The sequence below is a fragment of the Ursus arctos genome, unplaced genomic scaffold (assembly GCF_023065955.2).
Source record: "Ursus arctos isolate Adak ecotype North America unplaced genomic scaffold, UrsArc2.0 scaffold_3, whole genome shotgun sequence".
Taxonomy (NCBI): domain Eukaryota; kingdom Metazoa; phylum Chordata; class Mammalia; order Carnivora; family Ursidae; genus Ursus; species Ursus arctos.
Genome location: NW_026622985.1, coordinates 86,652,429 through 86,673,534, shown reverse-complemented (window position 1 = coordinate 86,673,534; position 21,106 = coordinate 86,652,429). Strand labels below are relative to the sequence as shown.

The 21,106-nt window shown below is 38.9% G+C and overlaps 1 protein-coding gene across 1 annotated transcript in view; it reads left to right on the top strand.

Annotated features, from left to right (window-relative positions):
* Positions 1 to 21,106, top strand: part of DGKI (diacylglycerol kinase iota) — a 415,071-nt gene that overhangs the window by 302,341 nt on the left and 91,624 nt on the right. Inside the window, exons 22-23 of the mRNA XM_026511631.4 lie at positions 16,706 to 16,785; positions 19,029 to 19,073. Of these exons, the coding sequence (XP_026367416.3) occupies positions 16,706 to 16,785; positions 19,029 to 19,073 (125 nt within the window). The remainder of the gene's footprint in view (positions 1 to 16,705; positions 16,786 to 19,028; positions 19,074 to 21,106) is intronic.

Here is a 21,106-nt window from a genome sequence, read left to right as displayed (position 1 = left end):
GGTTAAAAGAACGTAAAGAGAAATGTTTAAAAAAAATTCCTTAAAGTAAATCCATAATGATAGCAGAATCTTACTCCCATAATCTGAATCAAGTATATAAATGAGTACTTAATACAGCACATAATCATATAGTCTAGGCTGAGGGTAGTTAGTTTTTGAAAATCTGTTATATTTCTAACTCCAAAGGAGTTTCATTGATACAACATGTATTTTTATATCTAGAGTAACTTGATCTTGGCCAAGATTTAACTCTATCCCACATAAACAGGCTAAACTTCTGACTTCTGTCATGAGCTTACTCTGTGCTTTTGAATTGCCCTGATAATTCATACAGGTCTAGGCCCTAAAACACAAGCAAAAGCCAGTTTGGAGCTAATAGAAAATAGGTGTAGCCTACAAAGGTAGGAGAGGACTAACCCTTGTTGTATATTAAGTGTAGTGTTCAACTACTCTTTTACATTTTCTCAGTGTAATGGGAATTATATGGATGTTTAGAAGTATATATAACGTATAATATATAATATCTCAATTATTATTCTCTGGCACAGATGAACGATATTAGGAGTGTGTCTTAGACAGTTGCTTGAATGGAATTCCCTTGTCTTTTATTTACTGATGTGGTGGCAGAGTCAGAAATGTTTGTGTTTGAATCACAGTTGCAACCTTGACCAAGTAATCCATCTCTCTGGTGATCATACCTCTCATCTCTAAAATGAGAATATCGTCGCAGCCTCATAAACTAAGAGCGTGAAATGTAATCTCGTAGATGAAACTGCGGGTGCCAAGTCTGGCACGCTACCGTGCTCTCCAAAAGCAGGAGCTGAGATGGTGGTGGGTGCTGTTGCTGAAGACACATTACGGTCACGCGGGCTGCCCCGCGGTCGGTCTGCAGGTCCCAAGCCAGCCGACCTCCTCCACGCATGCTCTCACTGCAAAGTACACGTGCTCCCACCTTCCAACTCACTTTCTCACTTTCAAAAACAGCATCGAAAACACTGATAAATACCACAGGAAGGTTATGGGAAGAGAACATAATTAATCACTTAATTTACATGTATTATGTCTGCCAGTGCGAGAGACGGCCCTGAAGGCAGGATATTTAAACCTGTGAGACGTGTAAGCACTGAATACTGGTATTTGGTGGTCTGGCCAGATATCTGCACACTGCTCTCTTCAGTCCTAAGACAGCCTCCTATGTGCATCATCTGGTATTCGGCACTGATTTTTTTTTTTTTTTTCGACTTATTTTAGGAGCACCTGGGTGGCTCGGTCAGTTAAGTGTCTGGCTCTTGGTTTTGGCTCAGGTCATGATGGCTGGGTCGTGCGATCCCCGCATCTCCCTCTCCCTCTGCCCCTCCCCCCACCCATGCACATTCTCTCTCTCTCAAATAAATAAATCCAGGGGTGCCTGGGTGGCTCAGTCGGTTTAACAGCCTACTCCTGGCTTCAGCTCAGGTCATGATCTCGCGGTTGTGGGATTGAACCCTGCTGGGGCTCTGTGCTCAGCATGGAGTCTCTTCAGATTCTTTTCCCCCTCCCTCTCTGCTTCTCCTCCTGTTCATGCTCTCTTTCTCTCTCAAATAAATCAGTAAATAAAATCTTTAAAAATAAAATAAATACATCTTTTTAAAAAACCTTATTTTTGGGATAATTTTAGATTTCTAAAAAAGTTACAAAGATTCTACTGGGATTTCTGTATACATTTCACCCAGTTTTCCCTATTGTTGATCACCTTATATTTCCATGCTACCTTTGTCAAAGAAACTGACAGTGCTTTATTAGTACTAACTAAACTCTGGGCTTTCTGTTCCAGCATCCAATCCAGGACATCACGTAGCATTGTGTTGGGATGTCTTCCCAGTCTTGTCTGGTCTGTGGCAGTTTCTGAGACTTTCTTTTTTTTTTTCCCCATGACCTTGAAGGTCTTGAGAAATACTGGCCAGGTATCCTGTAGACTATCCCCCAATCTGGCTTTGTCTATTGTTTAACTTATGATTAGTGTGGAGTTATGGATTCTTGAAAAAAAAAAAGTACTGCAGAGGTAAAGTCCCCTTTTTGTCCCATTACATCAGGACTTACCTGATATTCACATGACATCCGTGATGACAGTAACCTGATCACTTGGTTAAGGTTTTATTTGCTAAGTTTCTCCACTGTAAAGTTACTCATTTTTTTTCCCTTTCCTGATGCTGTTTTTGTGAGTCACTAAGTATAGCCCACCTTCAAACGGGGTCAGGTGGATCACTGGGGTTTTCATCATTTCTAGTTTCCATATTTGACCTCAAGTGAATTTAATTTAATACATACGTTGAAGTGGAGTCATTCACTCAGATGCACCCACGCTTCCAAAAACTGTATATTGGCAACAATTATATGCTAGGTACCACGTTAGATGGTAGATTGGAAGTGAAACTGGTACATTTAAAATGACAATATCATTTATTCAGTACAAAACTATTGGGTGCTTATTGTTAGCAAACAGTGGTGGGGGAAAAAACCAGAAATAGTCCCTGATTCACTGGAGGTTTTTTCTCATGTGCTAAGCATTTCAGTAGGGCTATGGAAACATTAGGTATGTATTTTCCTAGCAAACATCACTTAAATGACTAAAGAAGGGGATGGGGATATAAAAGCAAGAATGAGAAAAGCCAATCTAACTACTAATTAGTTGTACGACCTTGGGCAATACATTTATCCTCTTCAGGCTTGGGTTGCCTTATCTGCTCTATGCAGTGGTTAAACTAGGTATTTCCTAAGAATTACTATATTATAATAAATGTTTAGCCCTATAGAAATTACCTAGGGTTTAACATTTTTCCTCCTGACATATTTCCTTGGTGAAGTTTTTAAAGCACACGCATCACGCATAATGAGTGTGAACATTGGATAATTGTGTAAGTGCGTTTTGCTTCATGAATGTGCTGTAAGTACTGATTTTTTTTTTCCGTTGATTGCTTCATCTAAAATTGAATCTTTCCCCCCCTCATTTAACAAGTTGACAACTGGGTTGTTCCATAGAGATTAGGCCTCCACTTGGTGGAGGTAAGTGTTCCATTTTGAAATCTGTCTGAGGAGTTAATGATGTCAGTCTGTTCTCTGAAGGGCACTGTCCATCCCTTTGTGAGCATGTTTGCCTTCTCCTCTTTTTCATGAGTTGACATTTATCCAGAGTTTTGTGCTTAGTTTCTTTTACTGTTCTTCCCTATCTTTTGTCTACATTGTATATTTATCTTTTTATTTAAAATGTGATAATAAGTCAAAATAATAGTTAACTTACATTGCACTATGATTCTAAGCCAGGAAATGTCTTAACATTTCTACTCCTGTCCCATAATTTAATTCTCCCAAAAACCTCTGTGGTTTTGGCCTGAGCAACTTGGTAAATAGAGGTAGGGGAGATATAGAGGACTCACTGTGACCAAGAAGCAGCACACAGTGAGCTACGGAAAAAACAAAGCTTGTTGAATGGAAGCCAAGAGAAGGAAAATGTTTTATGTGAGAACAGTGAGAACTCTGCCAGATGCCCCAGAGTGGGAGCGGTAGAGTAAGGATTCCACGCTAAGAACTAGTGATCGGATTTGGGCAGAGGGTGCTTAATAGTCACTGCACAAGAGGTTGAAGAGTGAAAAGGTGAAGGTGAATAGAATGAGCACGTGTGCACATGGGAGTGAAGGAAGTGAGTCTGCATAGTTGCTCTTTTTAGATGTTTAGCTATAAAGGGGAAGAGAGAATGGAATGGTGGCTGGAAGGGAACGTGGAATCCAGGGAGGATTTTTTTCTACTTTGTAAGATAGTACAGTTGTCTCTCCTGATGGGACCCGTTTCCTAGAGAGGGAGAACTCAATTCAGAAGAGAGGGTCAGTTGCAAGGGTATTGCCTTTGAATGGGTAGAGATGGGATCCAGTGCCCATTGGAGGGTAGGGGGCGGGCTCTGCGGAGTACGGAGCAGGAAAGGCAGAGGAGTGATACAGAGGCAGGTGAGTTGGGGGTTTGGGTACTAGGGGGAAGCAGAAGTTCTAGTCTGATGAGTTTTATTTTCTCAGTGAAACAAGCAACAAGCCTACTAGCTCACAGTAGGGTCAGGAGGGTATCAATGTTCAGGAAGAGCAGAGGAAGTTGGAAATAATCAATTTGAAGAGCAACACAATCAGTGACCCAGGCAGAATTGCTGAGCAGTACTTTAGATATGGATTGTTTAATTCATTGGCTTTTCATAAGTGCATAGAGCCTGACCCGTCAGTTCCTAGGGGTCTTGACTTATAAATGAGTGCACTTTCTTTCTTTCCAGCTTCAAAGATTCAGATGCCAGGAGAGTATTAGTCTCGAAGATGATGATCTTATTTTTAATACAAATCCCTTTGCAACCTAATTCTGTTTATGATCCAAAGCCTTGCTTTGTTTACAAGAAAATACATGCTTCCAGAGCTTTGGTGAATTAGATGCTGATGACGATAGGTCTCATAAAGGAAATAGGCCTCAAGCGTTGATATTTGATCCTTCTTTCATTGTTGAAACTCAGCTTTTGGTAATGAGAAACATCCATTGTAGGTCTATCCTCAAGTCTCTGCCCAGAGGACTATTTTTCACTTTCATTAGTTTATTCTGTGCGCGCACACACAATAATGACCAATTCTTACTGTTTATACACCAACTAGTTCATTTTGTTGGTACCTTCCCAGGTTGACCACTCTAGGATATCAACTCAGTTGACAGCTAGGTTTCTCTTTAAGGACTTCCTTCTAGGGGCCTTGTCTAAAATTGTTGCTTTTTTATTCATCGTGTTAACGTGTGAGTGGTGTGGGATCAGCCACTGCAGCCATGGCATCACATTTCATAATAAAAACACCTAGTGCTCACACACCGCTTCACGCTTTACAGAGGGCGTTCACATATGCTATACGCAGGTGTTATCACAGGACACCTAGAAAGATCGCCTCGTGCAGGGTCACATAGCTGTGATAGGATTTTAATAAGTTGCATCTCTCTCTTAATCCAGTACACTTTCCTAATACATAGCTCTACTTCTTTGTAAAGACATAGCTGTGCACTTATAGAAATGTGTGTTAAAAAAAGAATTTGGGATCATAGTTTTTGTTATTGGTTGGGTTTCCTCAGAAATAGAATCTGAGGCTTTTGAGTTTTCTATGTAGGAGGTTTGTTGGGGGCTCTCCAAGAGGGAACAACAGTTGTGGAGCAGGAGGAAAGCAGCATGGGCAGAGGGCCGAGGAAGATGTCGAGCTGTAATAGAGTTGCTACAGAGGTGTCCCATGGGGACATTTGCACCTGGGGTGGCCATCTAGGGTTGTCCCGGTTGAAGCAAGGCTTGTTAGCTGCACGTCAGGGTGTACCCTGGGAAGAAGCAAACCCTGATTGGGGTAGTTTCCTTCCTAGAGAGGAATCAGCTGTGAGCTATCAGCAGAACCCACACCTTCAGCAGCGAGGGAATGAGTGCCTCAGTCCCCTCATGGACCTGGATGGGGCACTTCGGCTCTGAAAGCATCATCTTGTTTACAGTAACTGAGCACCTGAGTCTTGAACTAAGGCCAGGAAAGAACCACCCACACACCAAAAATTCTTGAGTCCATTCATTCACTTCTTCATTAACAACTCTTTACTGAATACCTACCATGTACCAAGCACTGTGCTAGGTGCTAGGAATTAGACTCATATGACCACTAGCCTCCAAATTTTAATTTGTATTTTTTGACCTGACCCCCCCAACACTATTCCAAATTCTGGGAATTGGAATATCAGTTACCTTCTTTAGATGTGTCAGAATTAGTTAAACTCAAAATGTTAACGATGACCTTTTCTTAAAAGTTCTTTTTGACATGAACTATTGCTAAGCCAAATATTTTTTACTTGGAATGTGAGTGATTAAAATTGGAAACATAAATGCAAGGCAATCCAAATTTCAGGCTATTTCTAGCCCGACACTGGAGTCAGAGATCACTCTGGAGTTTGATCTTCAACAAGGTGGGCATTTCTTCTGTGTATTCTTCCAATTTATCGGTAAAGTATTGAACTGAATAGAACCAAGGACAGAAATGTGTGCTAATCTAAAAATAACCTCTTTGCAGATGGACTCAGAACCACGATTTTATGTGCTCTCAACACAGGTAAAGCTGTAGACTTTTCATAGTTCATACCGGGGAGAGCACTCTTTCCTGATACTTAGTGGGTTTCCTGAATCACTGAGGCATGGCACTCTCTGGAGTCACTGATAAACAGAATTAGAGAGTCCCCTGGGTTGTCAGATTCTCAGGATGCGTTTGCTTAGATCTGCCCTGCTTCACATCTCTATGTGGCAGCTGTCTACATGTAATTTGTTTACTCTTTTTGCTTCCAGAAAGACTGAGGTCTCCAGAAGATTTTAGGAAATCTGTTATTAATTCTCCGCATGTATCCAATGGGCTCAGAAATTCAGAGGTCCATGGCTGATTGTGTCCTCCATATCTAACTGTTGATGACCTTGCCCATCACCGAACGGTGCACAGACACAGTGTGATGTTGAAATTGTGAAAAGTACTTGAACTAGTATCTCTAACCATCATTTTGAGTATTTAAGTTTTGGGTACACTTGTGAATCTTTGCTTTTGGGCCCTTAATGTTTCTTTTGACTTTCATATTTATTTGGCTGGCCAGGCCATGTAGCCAAGATTCCAATGTCATAACCAAGTATTTGTTATCTCCTAATTACTAGAGCACTGGTTCTAGTAAATTATCACTGGCAGTTCTTCTCTGTATCTAGGAATTTTGCAAATACTACCTTACCGATAAATATGCCTGGGAAAACATTCTTTTGTTTTCCAGTGCCCACTGTCAGGTACATTCTAGAAACTCACCATTAAAAGCTGCTATTATATTTTTACACTGGGAATAAATCCCAAGGAATTTTATAACACATTTTGTTGTACAAGAATTTTATTGAATGTGGCATTAGGAATTTCCATTGAAATGGAGTTCTCTCCATCAAAAATAGAAATTTACACCATTGTTGGTAAACTTTCATATTAAGCTGGACAATTATGACATTTCATAGAACTATTTCATCTGGGCCTTTGGTTTTTATGATTATAAGAGTATTAGGCCTTTGCCCATACTTTCCCATAGGTTATTATTGGTAATACATGAACAAAATTCACCAGAAGTAGAGAAAAAAAAAAAAAAAACTTGTGCAATTTTGAATGTATTAGCCACAACTGGGTTGCATTCTCCATCTGACTCCTTTTATTTTTGTTCAGAAGACTGTTTTAACATCTTTTTTTCTGGATTTTCTTTCTCACTTCTGCTTTCCATGTATTATGCCCTGCATGCTGGTGATTGCAAAGAGGATGAGAAAAGGGTCTATTACTGACTAATCCTTACTTCCCGAGGTGCTGTAGTATGGGGTTTAGATGGACGTCTGGGGAGTTAGGACATCTCCTTTCCTCCTCCTTCCTCCTTCTGCTCTTGGTTCTCCAGGCTTGAGAATATTCTTAAGAATTCTGCTTGTAACAACATTCTCACTCAGAAGCCCCTTTCAGATAGTTCATTTCTTATCAACTGCCTTTGATGCATTTATAAGTGGTCTTTGTCATCCATCATTACAAAGGCCACTTTTATATTGTTTTCATAACCCATCCATCCATCTCTTTCTCTGTCAATCTCCCTCCTCCCACAGTCCACTGTGGCATTTGCCAGGTTACAAGGAGGTTGTAGCTGCCATGGCTACTCTAAACAACTTAGAGGCACCCTTGTGTCTTTTCCTTCTCACTATCCAGTTGTTCATGGAGTTGATTCCTTGACTTTAGTCTCTCCTTTCTTACCTTTGCTGCCACTCCTCTCTTTTGGGCTTCACACTTGTTCCTTCCCTTCACTGCTAAAACTCTCCCTAACTCACCTTCCTGCCACTCACCTTGTCTTCCACATCTCCCACAGATTTTTCTAAAATGTCAAAGAAAAATTGCACTGGACAAATGAAACAGACTAGGAAGAATTAATTCAAGACTATTGCAGTAGGGAAGAGAAAGTGAACTCAACTCTGCTGTGACAAAAGGTGGGAGAATTTTTAAGCACTGGGGTGAGTGAGTAAAAAAGTAGTGGAGGACATTAGCAGGAGGTCGGTCATTGATTGGTCATTGAGTAGGCTATCTGTGTTTGTTGTCACTTACTAGCAGCAATGAGTTAGGCTCCTACCCACCCGTGGAGATTCAAAGATCAGGACACAGTCTTCCTTGAAGAGTCCATTTCAGAGCGATGCCTCCCAGGTCTTTGAGAAAGACAGTCTAGGGTTGCAAAAGTGGCTGAGATGGCATCTTAAAAGGACAGAGAAGTAATTTACAATTGAAAATCTTCTAAATAAAAACTGGGAGGTCAGGCACTGTCTCAAGGGTAGTCAAGCTGAGGGGAACATTAAGGCTTCTGGGTCAATGTAAATCTGAAACCTTTATCATCTGTTGGAAACCCTGGAGTATCTGCCCGTCCTTCTGAGATTAAAGTCTCAACTCCTTAGCATTAAAAAAAAAAAAAAAAAAAAGCGAACCTCTGGCCTTGGCCTCACCCCCTTGTACTCTGCACTCACCTATTTTTCTAAGTCCTGAACATTTGCTGCTTTTCATACCTTGGTTTCTTAGAATCTAAGGATGGTCTAAGACTAAGAGAATTTCCTGTGCCTGACAAACCCTTGTCTCTGTTGCCAGACTCCCATTTGGGATAACTCCTCGTGAAGTGTGTCCTAACCTAGGAAATGTGCAACTTCTCTGTATCGGAAACACATCAGGTTCTTATCTGTCAGAGTTCCAATCACAAGGTATATAATCAAGAGAATATCTTTAACAACCCTCTTTTCCCGGTCTGTAACACCCTGAGGGCAGGTACCGGTCTTACTCCATGTTGCATCCTCACCTCCTAGCCCTGCATTTGTCTCTGGCACAAGAAAATCCTAAAAACTTGTGTGCTGGATCATTAAGTAGATCTGACAAATATTTTTGTACAATTCCTTATGTATATAACTGAAACACAATTGCCCAATTAAGTGAAAGTGAATACCAGAAATTGTTATTTGAAATTATCAATGGCAAAGTGTTTAAGAGGATTTTTTTTTAAAGTAAGTTGGATGTCCCTTGGGTTGCCTTCTCAGTAGGTTACTATTAGGATAAGAAGCAGAATTCAATCTGTAGTTTGAAACCTGAATTTGTAGAGAAACGGCTATTTTCTAGAAAGCACACCTCCAAAATACTGTCCTCATATGGAATGCAGTGAAAACTACCTAGTTGACTTTTCTCTTGTGGGTGACATTTTGAGCCAACTATGGGAAGGTTTAGCTCAAGCTATGGAATACAAACTCTAGGATGACTTTTAATCACAAGAACCAGGGTTCATGAAACATTTTACAGACCCCAGCTATGGCACAGTGCAGCATAAAGTTCTTAGGACATTGTGTATCCTTTTGAATGCTAATATGCCTATTAATTTCCCCTGTTGGTTCCATTGAGCTGTGGCAGTTAATGATGACAAGTTGTAAAATGGACCTGTGTCACATGGGGGGAATTAGATTGAAACATTGCCAACTCATTCTCTTTAATTATTGTCAGCCATCAAGTTAGAACTTTAGTTCCCTGATAACTCTGACACATTAAAAACTAATGAGGACCATAGGAAGATTCCACTTATCCCCTCTCATCCTCACTTAGGACTTTTCTTCCTCTCTCTAGTCCCCTGGCCCCCTCCCTGATTTTTACTTCTAGTCCCTTCTTCCCATCATCTTGTGACTTCTTGAATAGTGTCAAAACTATGGCCAAGAAAGTACGTAACATTCGTTTTTCTGTATGTGAGCAGATTCTCAGATGTTAGCAAAATACCTGCCTATAGGAAACTCAGAGCCTGTTTTTTTCTTTTCTGTTGCTTTTTATTTTTTATTTTTTAACTAATAGACTTTATTTTTTAGAGCAGTTTTAGGTTTAAAAAAAGTTTAAGTGGAAAGTACACAGAGTTTCATATATCCCCTCAATGCATCCGCCCCCCCGCCCCCCGCACCGGCACACATAGTTTTCCTCATCTTGCTTTAGTAGGATACATTTGTTGTTACAATCGATGAGCCAATGTTAATGCATTATTATTAACTAAAGTCCACATTTCTACATTAGGACTCATGCTTGTGTTCTGTAGTTTTATGGGTTTTCACAGATGTGCAACACATATCCACTGTGACAGTATCATTCAGAGTAGTTTCACTGCACTAAGTACCCCCGGGCTGTACCTATTCATCCATCCCTTTCCTGTAACCCTTAGCAACCACTGACTTTTTTACTCTCCATAGTTTCGCCTTTTCCAGAACACCATGTAGTTGGAATCTTGCAGTACATGACCTTTCCAGACGGGCTTCTTTCATTCAGTGATATGCATGTATCCATGCATATTGTCTTTTGTGGCTTGAAAGCTCATTTCTCTTTGTTGCTGAATAACATCCCATCGTAGGATGCTAAGTTTGTTTTTCATTTGCCTATTGAAGGACATCTTTGTTGCTTACAAGTTTTGGCAATTATGAATAAAGCCAACTACGAATATTCATGTGCAAATTTTTGTGGGCATAATTTTTGGCTCATTCAGGTAAATACCAAGGAGTACTGTTGCTGGTAAGAATTTGTTTAGTTTTGTAAGAAACTGCCAAGCCATCTTCCAAAGTGGCTAAACCATGTTGTGTTCCCATCAGCAGTGAATGAACGTTCCTTTTGCTCCGCCTTCTCACCAGCATTTGGTGTTGTCATTTTTCTTTTCTTTTCTTCTTCTTCTTCTTCTTCTTTTTTTTTTTTTTTACAATTTTAGCAATTCTAATAGATATATATGTAGTATCTCGTTGTTTTAATTTGTGGTTCCCTAGTGACATACGATGCTGAGCACCGTTTTCATGTGCTTATTTACCATCTATGTGTTTTCTTTGGTGAGATGTCTCTTCAGATCTTTTGCCTACTTTTTAATTGATTCTTACTGTTGAGTTTTAAGAGTGCTTTGCATATTTCGAATACCAGTCTTTTATCATATATGTGTTTTGCGAAGATTGTTTTTTTCCTGGCCTGTCTGGTCCTTTCATTTCCTTAACAGTAGCTTCGACAGAGCACATGTCTTAATCCAATGAAGTCCAATTTGCCGCTTTTCTCTTTCATGAATCATGCTTTTGGTGTTTCATCCCAAATGTCATTGCCAAACACAAGCTTGCCTAGCTCTTCACCTGTGTTATTTCCCAGGGAAGAGTTTCTTTTTCAGCCTGTTGGTTTCTAAAGACTGTGTATAAGTTGATACAAAGAGAGTGAGTATGGGACGTAAACTGTATCGATTAGGTCAGTAAATCTAAAATTGATGCTTAAGGAAATGTCAGGTTTTAAAAAGGGCATCTCTGAATAGTGCTCACATAAAATAAAGTCATTCTAAGATTATATTTTTGATGATTTACCATGTTGTTCAAAACACTTCCCTATTTTATGCATTTTTAACTCTGATTTATTCTTTTCAGGAAAGTGGCATTGTTTTTATTTAGCCTCGAGACTGCAATTCTAATATTTTTGTGTATATATTTTGAGCATCAAACCCAATCTTTGCAAATCTTTGCAGTTTCTGAGAAGCTTTTCTCTAAGGTCACACACCTTCTTTTAATGATCCCACTGGAGATAGTTTTGTTTGTGTTTTGAATAGGTTAGCACCCCCGGTCCGCTGCAATTCTATTCTAGCAGGAATTACGCTGTAATAAAGAGAGAGACAAACTGACTGACTTAAACCTCCCCACGTAAGGAAAAGATGATGATTTCACTCTTAGAGGAAGGCTCTCAGGAGAGCTGAAAAGAGTCCTGCATTGGTGTCTGGCTTCAGCTTCCCTGAGGATGCACGTGAGCCCATTCTAAGAGGATTTAGGGGCCAGGCAGTGACTGAATTCTGAGAAATATTTGTCGGGGTACCAGGGTGGGTTCTAGGTATCAAGCAGAAATATGGTTAGAGGGAATGAGCTTCTTTGAATGTGTCTGCTTCACCATCACCTAACTCTTGCTCTCAAAAACAGGTTAAGGCAGAGTACATCTGGGGTGATAGTGTTGTTATATATATATATATATATATATATATATATATATATATAAGAAACTGGTTCTGACTCGCCTGGGCTGTATCCTTGGGTTGAAAAATCACTCCAAGGACTACGAAAATCTCAGTGACGACGGCTGTCCACATAGCGGTCTCTTGAGTCACAGGCTCTAGTGTATGCAGTTTGGCAGCTCATTGCACCTGTCATCCAAGGCTTGTCTAGCCCCACCTTGGAAGTTTCCTTTGATCCTCTTCTTTGTTGTCTTCCCCATGTGTTATATTGCATGCATTCCTCATCCTTGTTGCAAACTCAACTTTTGTTCGGGGAAGTACTATAGTAGTTTCTTGATAGAGGGTGTGTCCTTTATTCAACCCTTGGAATCATTTGATATCTTGGATTATGTGTAAAAGTCTTAGAATGCTGAAGGGCTTGTTTCATTGCCTGCCCGACTGTGTAGATGCCTGTACCATTTAAAACCATCTAATCCCTGGTCCTTTATATGTCATCCAGTTATTCCTTTCTAGAAATTCACAGACACTTCTTTGTCCCCAGTATTCTTTAATTTTAAAGTTAAATGTCTTTCTATTGTTTTATTGTTGTTGTACTGGGCACCTGCTGGGCCATTTCAGTTTGAAGCTAATGTTCTTCAGTTCTATGAAATATATTTTATTTTGTTTATTTCTGACAATTTCTCTTTTCTCTGGTTTTTTGGAACTCCTATTATTTGAATGTTGGACCATTTGGCCTAGCCTTATTTTTCTTAGTGTCTCTCTTGTATTTTATGCCTCCTTTTATTTTTGCTCTACTTTTATGGAGATTTTTCTCAACTTTGTCTTCTGTTCTTTCTATTAAACTCTATTTATTTTATCAATTTTTTTTATTTTCAAGAATTTTTTTTTCTCTGAATGATGTTCATTCTCCTTTTTTCCCCTCATAGTCTTTATCTTCTTTTATGTAATCTGTTTATATTTCATGGATGGAATATTTTCTTTTAACTCTCTGAGGATTCCTTAAAGAAGAGATTTCAGATCTCTTTCCTAAAAGGTAGGGCTCTGGCTGCCAACTTTTGGAGAGCCTAGTGAGGGAAGAAATCTGGGGAATCTCTACATTCTTCAGATGGTCATTTAATCCCCATTGTCTGTAAAGTAACTATACCTGCCAAGAGTGGCTGGTGGAATCTAGTCATTTATTTTGGCTACTCCCTCCAGTGTGTGAGGAACCTGATACTGCCAGTTTGCAAGACTTCTGAGGGTTTTGCTACATAAATCATGTTGGTTCTCATCAATCCCACCCATGGTTTAGGATTAGACGCTATAGGAGCTCTGGGTCATTTACCAATATTCCATCTGCTTCATCTGTTACTGTCTGCTCACTCTTTCTCCTCTTTTTTCTTGGTTTATGTCTTTAAAAAAATCCATTTACTGTAATTTAGTAGCATTTCTGGTAAGAGGAAAGGAGGTGTTAAATCTGCCATCTTAACTGAGAAACCAGCTTGTTCTTTATTGCTTAGAATGTATAAATTTGATCCCTGCAATAAAAGTTCCATTATGTAGATTGAGTGTTGGCTGTTGCTTATTGGAGTCAAGTAAAATCTCTAATGCCAAAATAAGGGTGAGTCATTGGGATCGGGGCTAATGATGCTAATATTCCAGCGATAACTACTTTCATTGTTCCTAGCTAATATGAAGGAAACGTCACTAAAGTGGTAGTTGTCAATATTGTAAAAGGAAGGTAATAATTTTCCACAAATTTCTGCTTTCTCCACCATGTCAACCCCCAAATGAAACTGTCAGATCACAGTATTTTTATACTACAGTTATTTTTCTCATTGCAGAAAGAGTAGAGGTTTGTTTTAAGAAAACAGAAATATAATTTATGGAACTACCAGCTAATCCTTACAGTATTATGGTAAACTGAAAGATATATGATTCGGTGTGTTCACTTTCTAGCTAAAGTTGCTCAAAAGATAGTAAAGTGGGTACAGGAGAAAGAACATGATGTTTTGGCTATTCATTTTTAAATATAGTGTTGCATTTAATCTTCACAAAATCCTAGAAGGCATCTATCCTAAATACCATAGTCTTCACTTTAAGGATCAGAGGAATTGAGTAATTTCCAGGACCAAACTGCTAATATGAGTAAATTGTAAGATTAAAGCAACATTGGAATTTGAATCCAAGAGAGAATGACCATAAATCCTTTGTACTGCATACTGCTACTTTCATAGGATAGATTTGACAGCAATTGTCAGTAATCATGATATGAAACTGTGGTAGAGAGTGTCTTTTTTTAAGCCCAATTAATAGCTAACATCAGTCAAAAGCCCTCTTTCCCTTAATTGACTTCTTGAGGAATGTTGCAAAGTAGCTGATTTTATACTTATAGTAGAAATGAATGACACATCTTCGAAAAGTTTTTCCTAGTCTACCTTCTTTATTCTAGGTCTGGAATATCTACCCTCTAATTATAGTTTAAAATATCTGCTACCAAGTACATTGAATTTATGACCAGATTAACTCCAAACATTGATAATAGAAGGAAATCAGAGATGTTGACAGGATTCCTGCATTTCTATAAAATGTATCTCCTAATTTAAGTAAATAGATAAGTATTGATCAAGTTTCGTTTTTTTACACTGGCACATTTGAAATTAAGAGTAAGCATCCTTAAGTAAGATTCTAACATGGGCTTTCATGTTACTAAGTTATATTTTGTTTCCACAACATTTGACTGACTTTCTAGGCCAAAATTCTAGCTTTTCCTACTCATTCCTCAAGTGTCAGAAATCTTTAATCTTTCTTTACTTCAGTAGATAACCTTATTTGCATCAATGTAGTAGTCTAGCTGAGGGTGATTATTTTAATCAGTACTTTTAGGAATCTCCTCACTGAATTTCCCTTCCTTTTCTTTTAAAGATGTATGATTACCATACTGATGAAATTTTTGATGTTTCTGGTTATATTCAAAAAGAAAAGAAAAACTATTTTTCCAGATTATTATTTCCCCCAAACATGTGAGACTTGCAGGGCTCCTTACCCTTTTGCTTACTGCCCCCCTTGCCCCAATCCCATGCATGCTCTGTCTCCTCCAAACCTTTGTTTTTTTGCCTCCCCTGGAGAGCTGACTTCGCCCTTCAAGACATACTTTCTCTTTCACACTTGAACGCACTCTAAACCCTTCTCCTTCTTTTTATAAACTCTCATTGACTAGCTACCACTGCTCTACCAGACATTATGGTTGTGAAGGTAAACAAGTCGTCCTTGGTGAAAGAGTCCATGCTTACGCACATGTTTACATATTTCTACATGATGATGGATGCTTTCAAGCTTTATGTATGTAGGACTTTCGTTTCCATTAGAGACATCACTACCACACCCTGTTCCTTTAGGTTGCCAATCTAAGAGGTCATAATGAGAAAGAAACTATTTCTTTTTCTCCGGACTACCCTCACTTCTCTAACTAATAGAGCCAATGGGGCTTAGTAACTTACAGAGAGACTAAAACTACCCTCCGGGCAAGAATTAGTCCCTCTCTCCTATAGTTTTCAAATGACTAAGCCCATACATTTAATGTAGCCTGTGTTACAGTTATTATTGTTTATATGTATCTTCTCACGACTTTGTGAGTTCCTCAAGATTTCTCCATGCATTTTATATGTATTTTATTCTCTGTATTATTAATTTTTAATGCATTTTGCATTTTCAGACCCATTTATTGATGATGAGACTTTAAAAATTCAAAATCTTTAGTGAACACAACTGGCCTATCATGTGCTTGCTAGACGCTAGTTGGATAATTGGGAATTTCGAAGGGTATTTTTTTTGGTTAAATTATGGATTTTATAGTACAACTGTACTTTTAAAATTAGAAATGGGCAATATATTTTTTGAAGTTTTGGGAAGGAGAAAATTTTTCAGGAATCTTGTGGTTACCTGTGACGTGGGAAGTTCTATCCATTAAAGCCGTCGTGGAACATTTGCCACTGCCTAAATAGAAGGTATTTAAGGCACATAATAGCTTTTCCTAACTGTTCCCTGAAGCCCTGCTGATACCACATTTACACTTGACCAGGTGTAAAGTCAATGGGATTTTTAAGCTGTAAACCTTCTAGAAGCTTTTATTTATTTATTTTAAACATTTAATGCCTATTTAGTTCTGGTGTTGGCCACCAGGTAGCAACAGTGCTTTGAGTAGCTCGAGTCTCTTAAATAGGGAACCACTGCAAACCGACAGAAAGATTAAACCCCATGTAGTTAGGAGGGAAAGGAGTAAGTGTCCAGAATCATGATGTTTTCATTCCTCTGTGGCGGTACATTGACTCTTGAAAATGCAGGCATACATTATTAGCTAGCTGTGAGCCACCTCCCGGTCCTGCCAGCCCACTGTTCTCATGACATTACTCTTCGTATCAGGGCCACCGAGACAAAATGAAGGCTGGCCAGGTGGCAAGGGACAATATAGCGCATGCAAGGGATGCATCCGTAACAAAGAGATTGGGTCCCAGGGGAGGTCTGAGGAGAATTTTGGGTATTGAAATGTCCAAAACACTAATAATATTTATGAGATACTTCTTAAACCGTAAGAAACACATTTATGCCAATGGAGAAAAATCAAATATGTTATTTTAGACTTTTCTCTTTCCTTCACCCTTAGCTATCCCTCTGGGTATTCTAGTTGTGCGTGGAGACTGTGATTTGGAGACTTGCCGTATGTACATAGACCGCCTACAGGAGGTGAGTTTCTTTAGCCAATTATTTATTCTCAGTTTTCCATTTTTGTAACCAATTACCGGCCATATAGATTCACTTCTGCAATGGTGCATCTGGGGAAGACATGAAAGCATGGGGTCCTCGTCCTTTAAGCATCGACCACATCTTCTCTCTCCCCGACCCCCACTGCTATTTTCCCTCCTCAGGTGGTTGAAATGGGTAAGGACGTTGCTCTAGTGTGATCCATAACTATAGCTGCGAACTTCTTGTCTTCTTACCAGACTACATCCCTGTGTGTTTTGAGCTCTATAGAATTTCAAAGGGTCCTGATCAATAATGAAGGAGAACAGAGAGTTAGGTTATTTAATGTTTTGTATCGAGCACAGACTTCAGCCAGAGAGCACTACATTTTTAAAAAATATAACTTCTACAGGAAAGAAAAACCTTCTATCCTTCATAGGAATGTGTGTCAGAACACAGAAGAATACTCTATTTTGTTCTTCAGTCAGGTCTGCCATAGAAAGAGGCAAGGGAAGAGACCCTCTCATATATGGCAATCCCACGAACTTGAATTGCATCAGCGAAGTCAGGAGACCCAGACCCATCACTGCGGTGGTCATTGATTGCTTTTGCCAGACTTTGAGAGAGAGTATTCACTGTCTTCATTCTACAAATGATGAAAAGCACGAATAGCCACTTCTTTGTCATTTTTTTCTTGATGAAGGACGCACATTAAAATCGTTGCTTTCCGGATGTGGTCTAGACACTTGTATGTTTTGAGCTGTTGGGTCATTTTGATAGATATCACCAGATGAAAAACTCTCTAGATGACACGTTTTCTATATGTAATTATCACAAAGATATATAGCGCCGAAAATACTGTCAAGTTATAGCCACTTAGCTTTGAACAAGAGAACATAGTTCTCTTGGTGGCAATAAATTCAGGTAGGAGGCATAAAGTAATATGAAAAATTATTAAGTTTCCTTTTTGGCATTTTTAAGGATAGAGATTGAATTGTTTCACAACATATTTTGAGCTAGAGACCAAACTTTGAATATAGATATGGGTGAGAGAAGAAAAGTCAGCAAATTTTACACTTCTGGCTTCATTTCACTTTTTTTTTTTTTAACCAAGAATAACCACAAACTTTAACATGTCAAAGTTTGTGGACTTCATAGTGTATGCCTCAGGCCCAAATTAATATTCCTCGAACACCACAGTTTCTCATTTTTCCAAATACTGTTTCTATTTTATTGTGAAACCTCCCTCAAAAAACCTGCAATAAAAAGGCAAATCATAAATGATACCAAACCCTGGTTTTGTTTTTGTTTTTTTAACTCTTGGGTAACTTAAGATTTCACAGTAGTCCACGACATGGCTAATGAATTGACTTTGTTGAAAACTAACTTATTGGCATGCTTATAATACCAATATTCAACTAAAAGTGGGATTCTAAAAAAAAAAAATGAGTGAATGAATGAATAAACTCAAAGAGGAAAAGTTTTAAAACTAAGTTGGGCACAGAGTAGTTTGGTAAAGCCCTTTGGGAAGCAGGTATAAGGACAAAGGTACCCAGGATTGCTGACATCTGTGAATAGAATCACTACCCTCATTAACAAGGAAGCCTTCAGGCCATGATCGAGGTGACAACTTACTTATAAAACTTTATAAAGTGGGCCAGACTCTCAGAATCTGCCGGTAAAACCTCATTAATGTCAAGCCTATTAATTTGCACTTCGTGATCATGTAGGGGTGGCCAGCGATTTTCTCTTGGCTGTCTGTGAAAACCTGTGTTTGCCAAGCACTTAGCAGTAGAAACACAATTACTAGGACAGTGTGTATTTGGTCTAAGATCAATAAATTCTTTCTGAATACTTAAAGGGATTTTAGAAGCTTTCTTCATAAGCCAAAAGTTCAGGTGCAAATTAAATATGACCACCATTTATTAAAAAGAAATGGCCTGGTTTTTACTTTTGGTCTTCTTGATCCTTGAAACTCTCTCACTCACCTCTAAACTGCTTAGGATGTATAGACTTCAGTAGCTGAACGGCCTTTCTTCTCTCATTCCAGGTTGGTGTGTTTTTGTTATTTGGGGCATTCTCTTTTTTGTTTAAGCTTGATGAATTTGGAAGAGGTATAGATACTTTCTAGATGAGTTTAATAATACTAAATGGGGGTTCAGTTGGTAGAGTTATAGCGGCAGCTTGTTCAGACTAATCTTAAGGTATGGACTTTTTTTTTTTTTTTTTTTCCATTTTCTCATTAGGACCTGCAGTCAGTTTCTTCTGGCTCCCAGAGAGTTCATTACCAGGTAACATATAATTGACCCCGTGGTTGTTTTCTTAGCCCCCCCCCAAAAAAAAGAAGGTCCGTCTTTCAATCAATGTTTCATTTGGATTAGAGGCCACATCTTCCCTAGAGATAGAGTTCACACGAAGAACCGAGTGAAGTGGTCATTCTGATTCTTTTATATTTTCCTGGTTTTGGGCTATCCTAGCGTAGCACAAATTTGAACTGTAGATTGTCTCCCAGATCATTTAGAAACGATTATAAAATGAAGTGCTTTCAATGATAAATATTAGAAGCTCAGTTCAAACTAGCTTGACAGGGAAAGAGTCTATTGGTTCACATCAGCAAAAAGTTCAGGTCAAGGGTGGATTTTATGTACCATTTAGCCAAGCTTCATGCTTCATTTTTCTGCTGGTCTTTCTGCTCTGTTCTCCTTGTCTGTCAATTTCACCTGAACTAGATGTTTCCGTGTCCAAGATGGCTGCCATTAGCAACCAGGGCTGCATGTGTCTTCTTCACATCCAGGAAAGTGAGTTCTCTGTTTCCCACAACCATCAAGCAAATGTGCTAAAATGCAGTCTGACTGGCTCATCCTGGTCTTTTGGACAGGATCTAAGAAACCCAGCCTGCCTCTCTCTCATGAGCCACATCAAGTCCTCAGGAGAACACTCAGATATCCTTTGCCCCAACAATCTTTGGGAGGACGGTTTTCTCCCCACTTCCCTGTCCCTACCCTGTTGCACTCTCTAGCCATCCTTCTACAAATGAGATTTCTCAGGCATGGTTCAGATCCCAGGATACAGTATACCCCAAACTGTAAGGGGCAAACGTGAAGCTCTGAGTGGTCCCAGTAAAGCCCGTTCCTCTGAGAAGCTATTCCTCTTCCCTACTAGAGCGGTGTGTGGGAGTCAGGGTATGCCAAGACTCCCTCCATAAATAAATCCTGTCCTAGACCCTTTCATACCTCCATGGGGGGGACAGGTGTTTAAAGATGTCTCAATCTGTAAATCCTGGTTTAGCACCTCACATTTGCTTTTGGCTTCTTTTTTTGCTACACCTAAACATCCTTTCATATAAACAACATTTTTTTAAACAACAATTTTTTATAACTTTATCTTGTAACCTCTAGGTGGCTTCTCTGTCTGCTGGTGGATACCCTCTACCTTCTACCCTCAGCCAAGGCAGCCTCATTACCCTGAGGCTTAACGACAGGAACAGCCTTGGTGTTCTTATTTGTTTGTAGGTTTATGTTTCAAACAAAGTGCCTCACTATTCAAGAGTCTTTTTTTCCATCTGGCCGCAATAAAAAGGAAAAGAATTCACTTAGGGTGTGTTTACGTTGAGAAAATAAACTCTAAACTCTACTTCTGAGACTTTTTTTTTTAATCAACCATTAAAAGGCTAATTTTTACTTTGTTTTTTAGATAGAGCACAACATTCCTTCCATTGGTTATTTGCATATTTACCTGAAGCCACTAAGTTTAATTTTATTTTTAAAATTTGGGTACTTTTAGAGACTAGGGTTGATCTCTACTCTTTAAAAACTGACCCTGTTACCTATAAGAGTTCATGAATCTGTGTGGTTATTTTAAGAGTTTGTACTCTTTACACATGAACATTTTGCATCTTTACATTTTTATCAAGACATTTCAGATATTTTTTTCTTTTTTTATTATTATGATTTTTATGTTCAGTTAGCCAACATATAGTGCATCATTAATTTTTGATGTAGTGTTCAACGTTAAAAATCAGATATTTTTTCTAAGTAGTTTTATGAAACTAATACACCTATTTATTATTCTGCCTTATTTGATATTGTCATTTTGGTGTGAGAATTTTGGTAGGTGGATATTTTGTACCATGTTTTCTTTCTACCATATTTTTACATGTTTGCCCAGAGATCAGGAGATGGCTGAGACTCTAGAATGTTTGAAGGGTATTCGTTTCATTTGTTATTTGGTAACAAAAACATGCAGAAGAATTCATGGTATTTATCTAACTTTATCAAAAGCTTGCTGTGTATTTTGGGTTCCTTGCAGTCAAGTCAAACTTTGG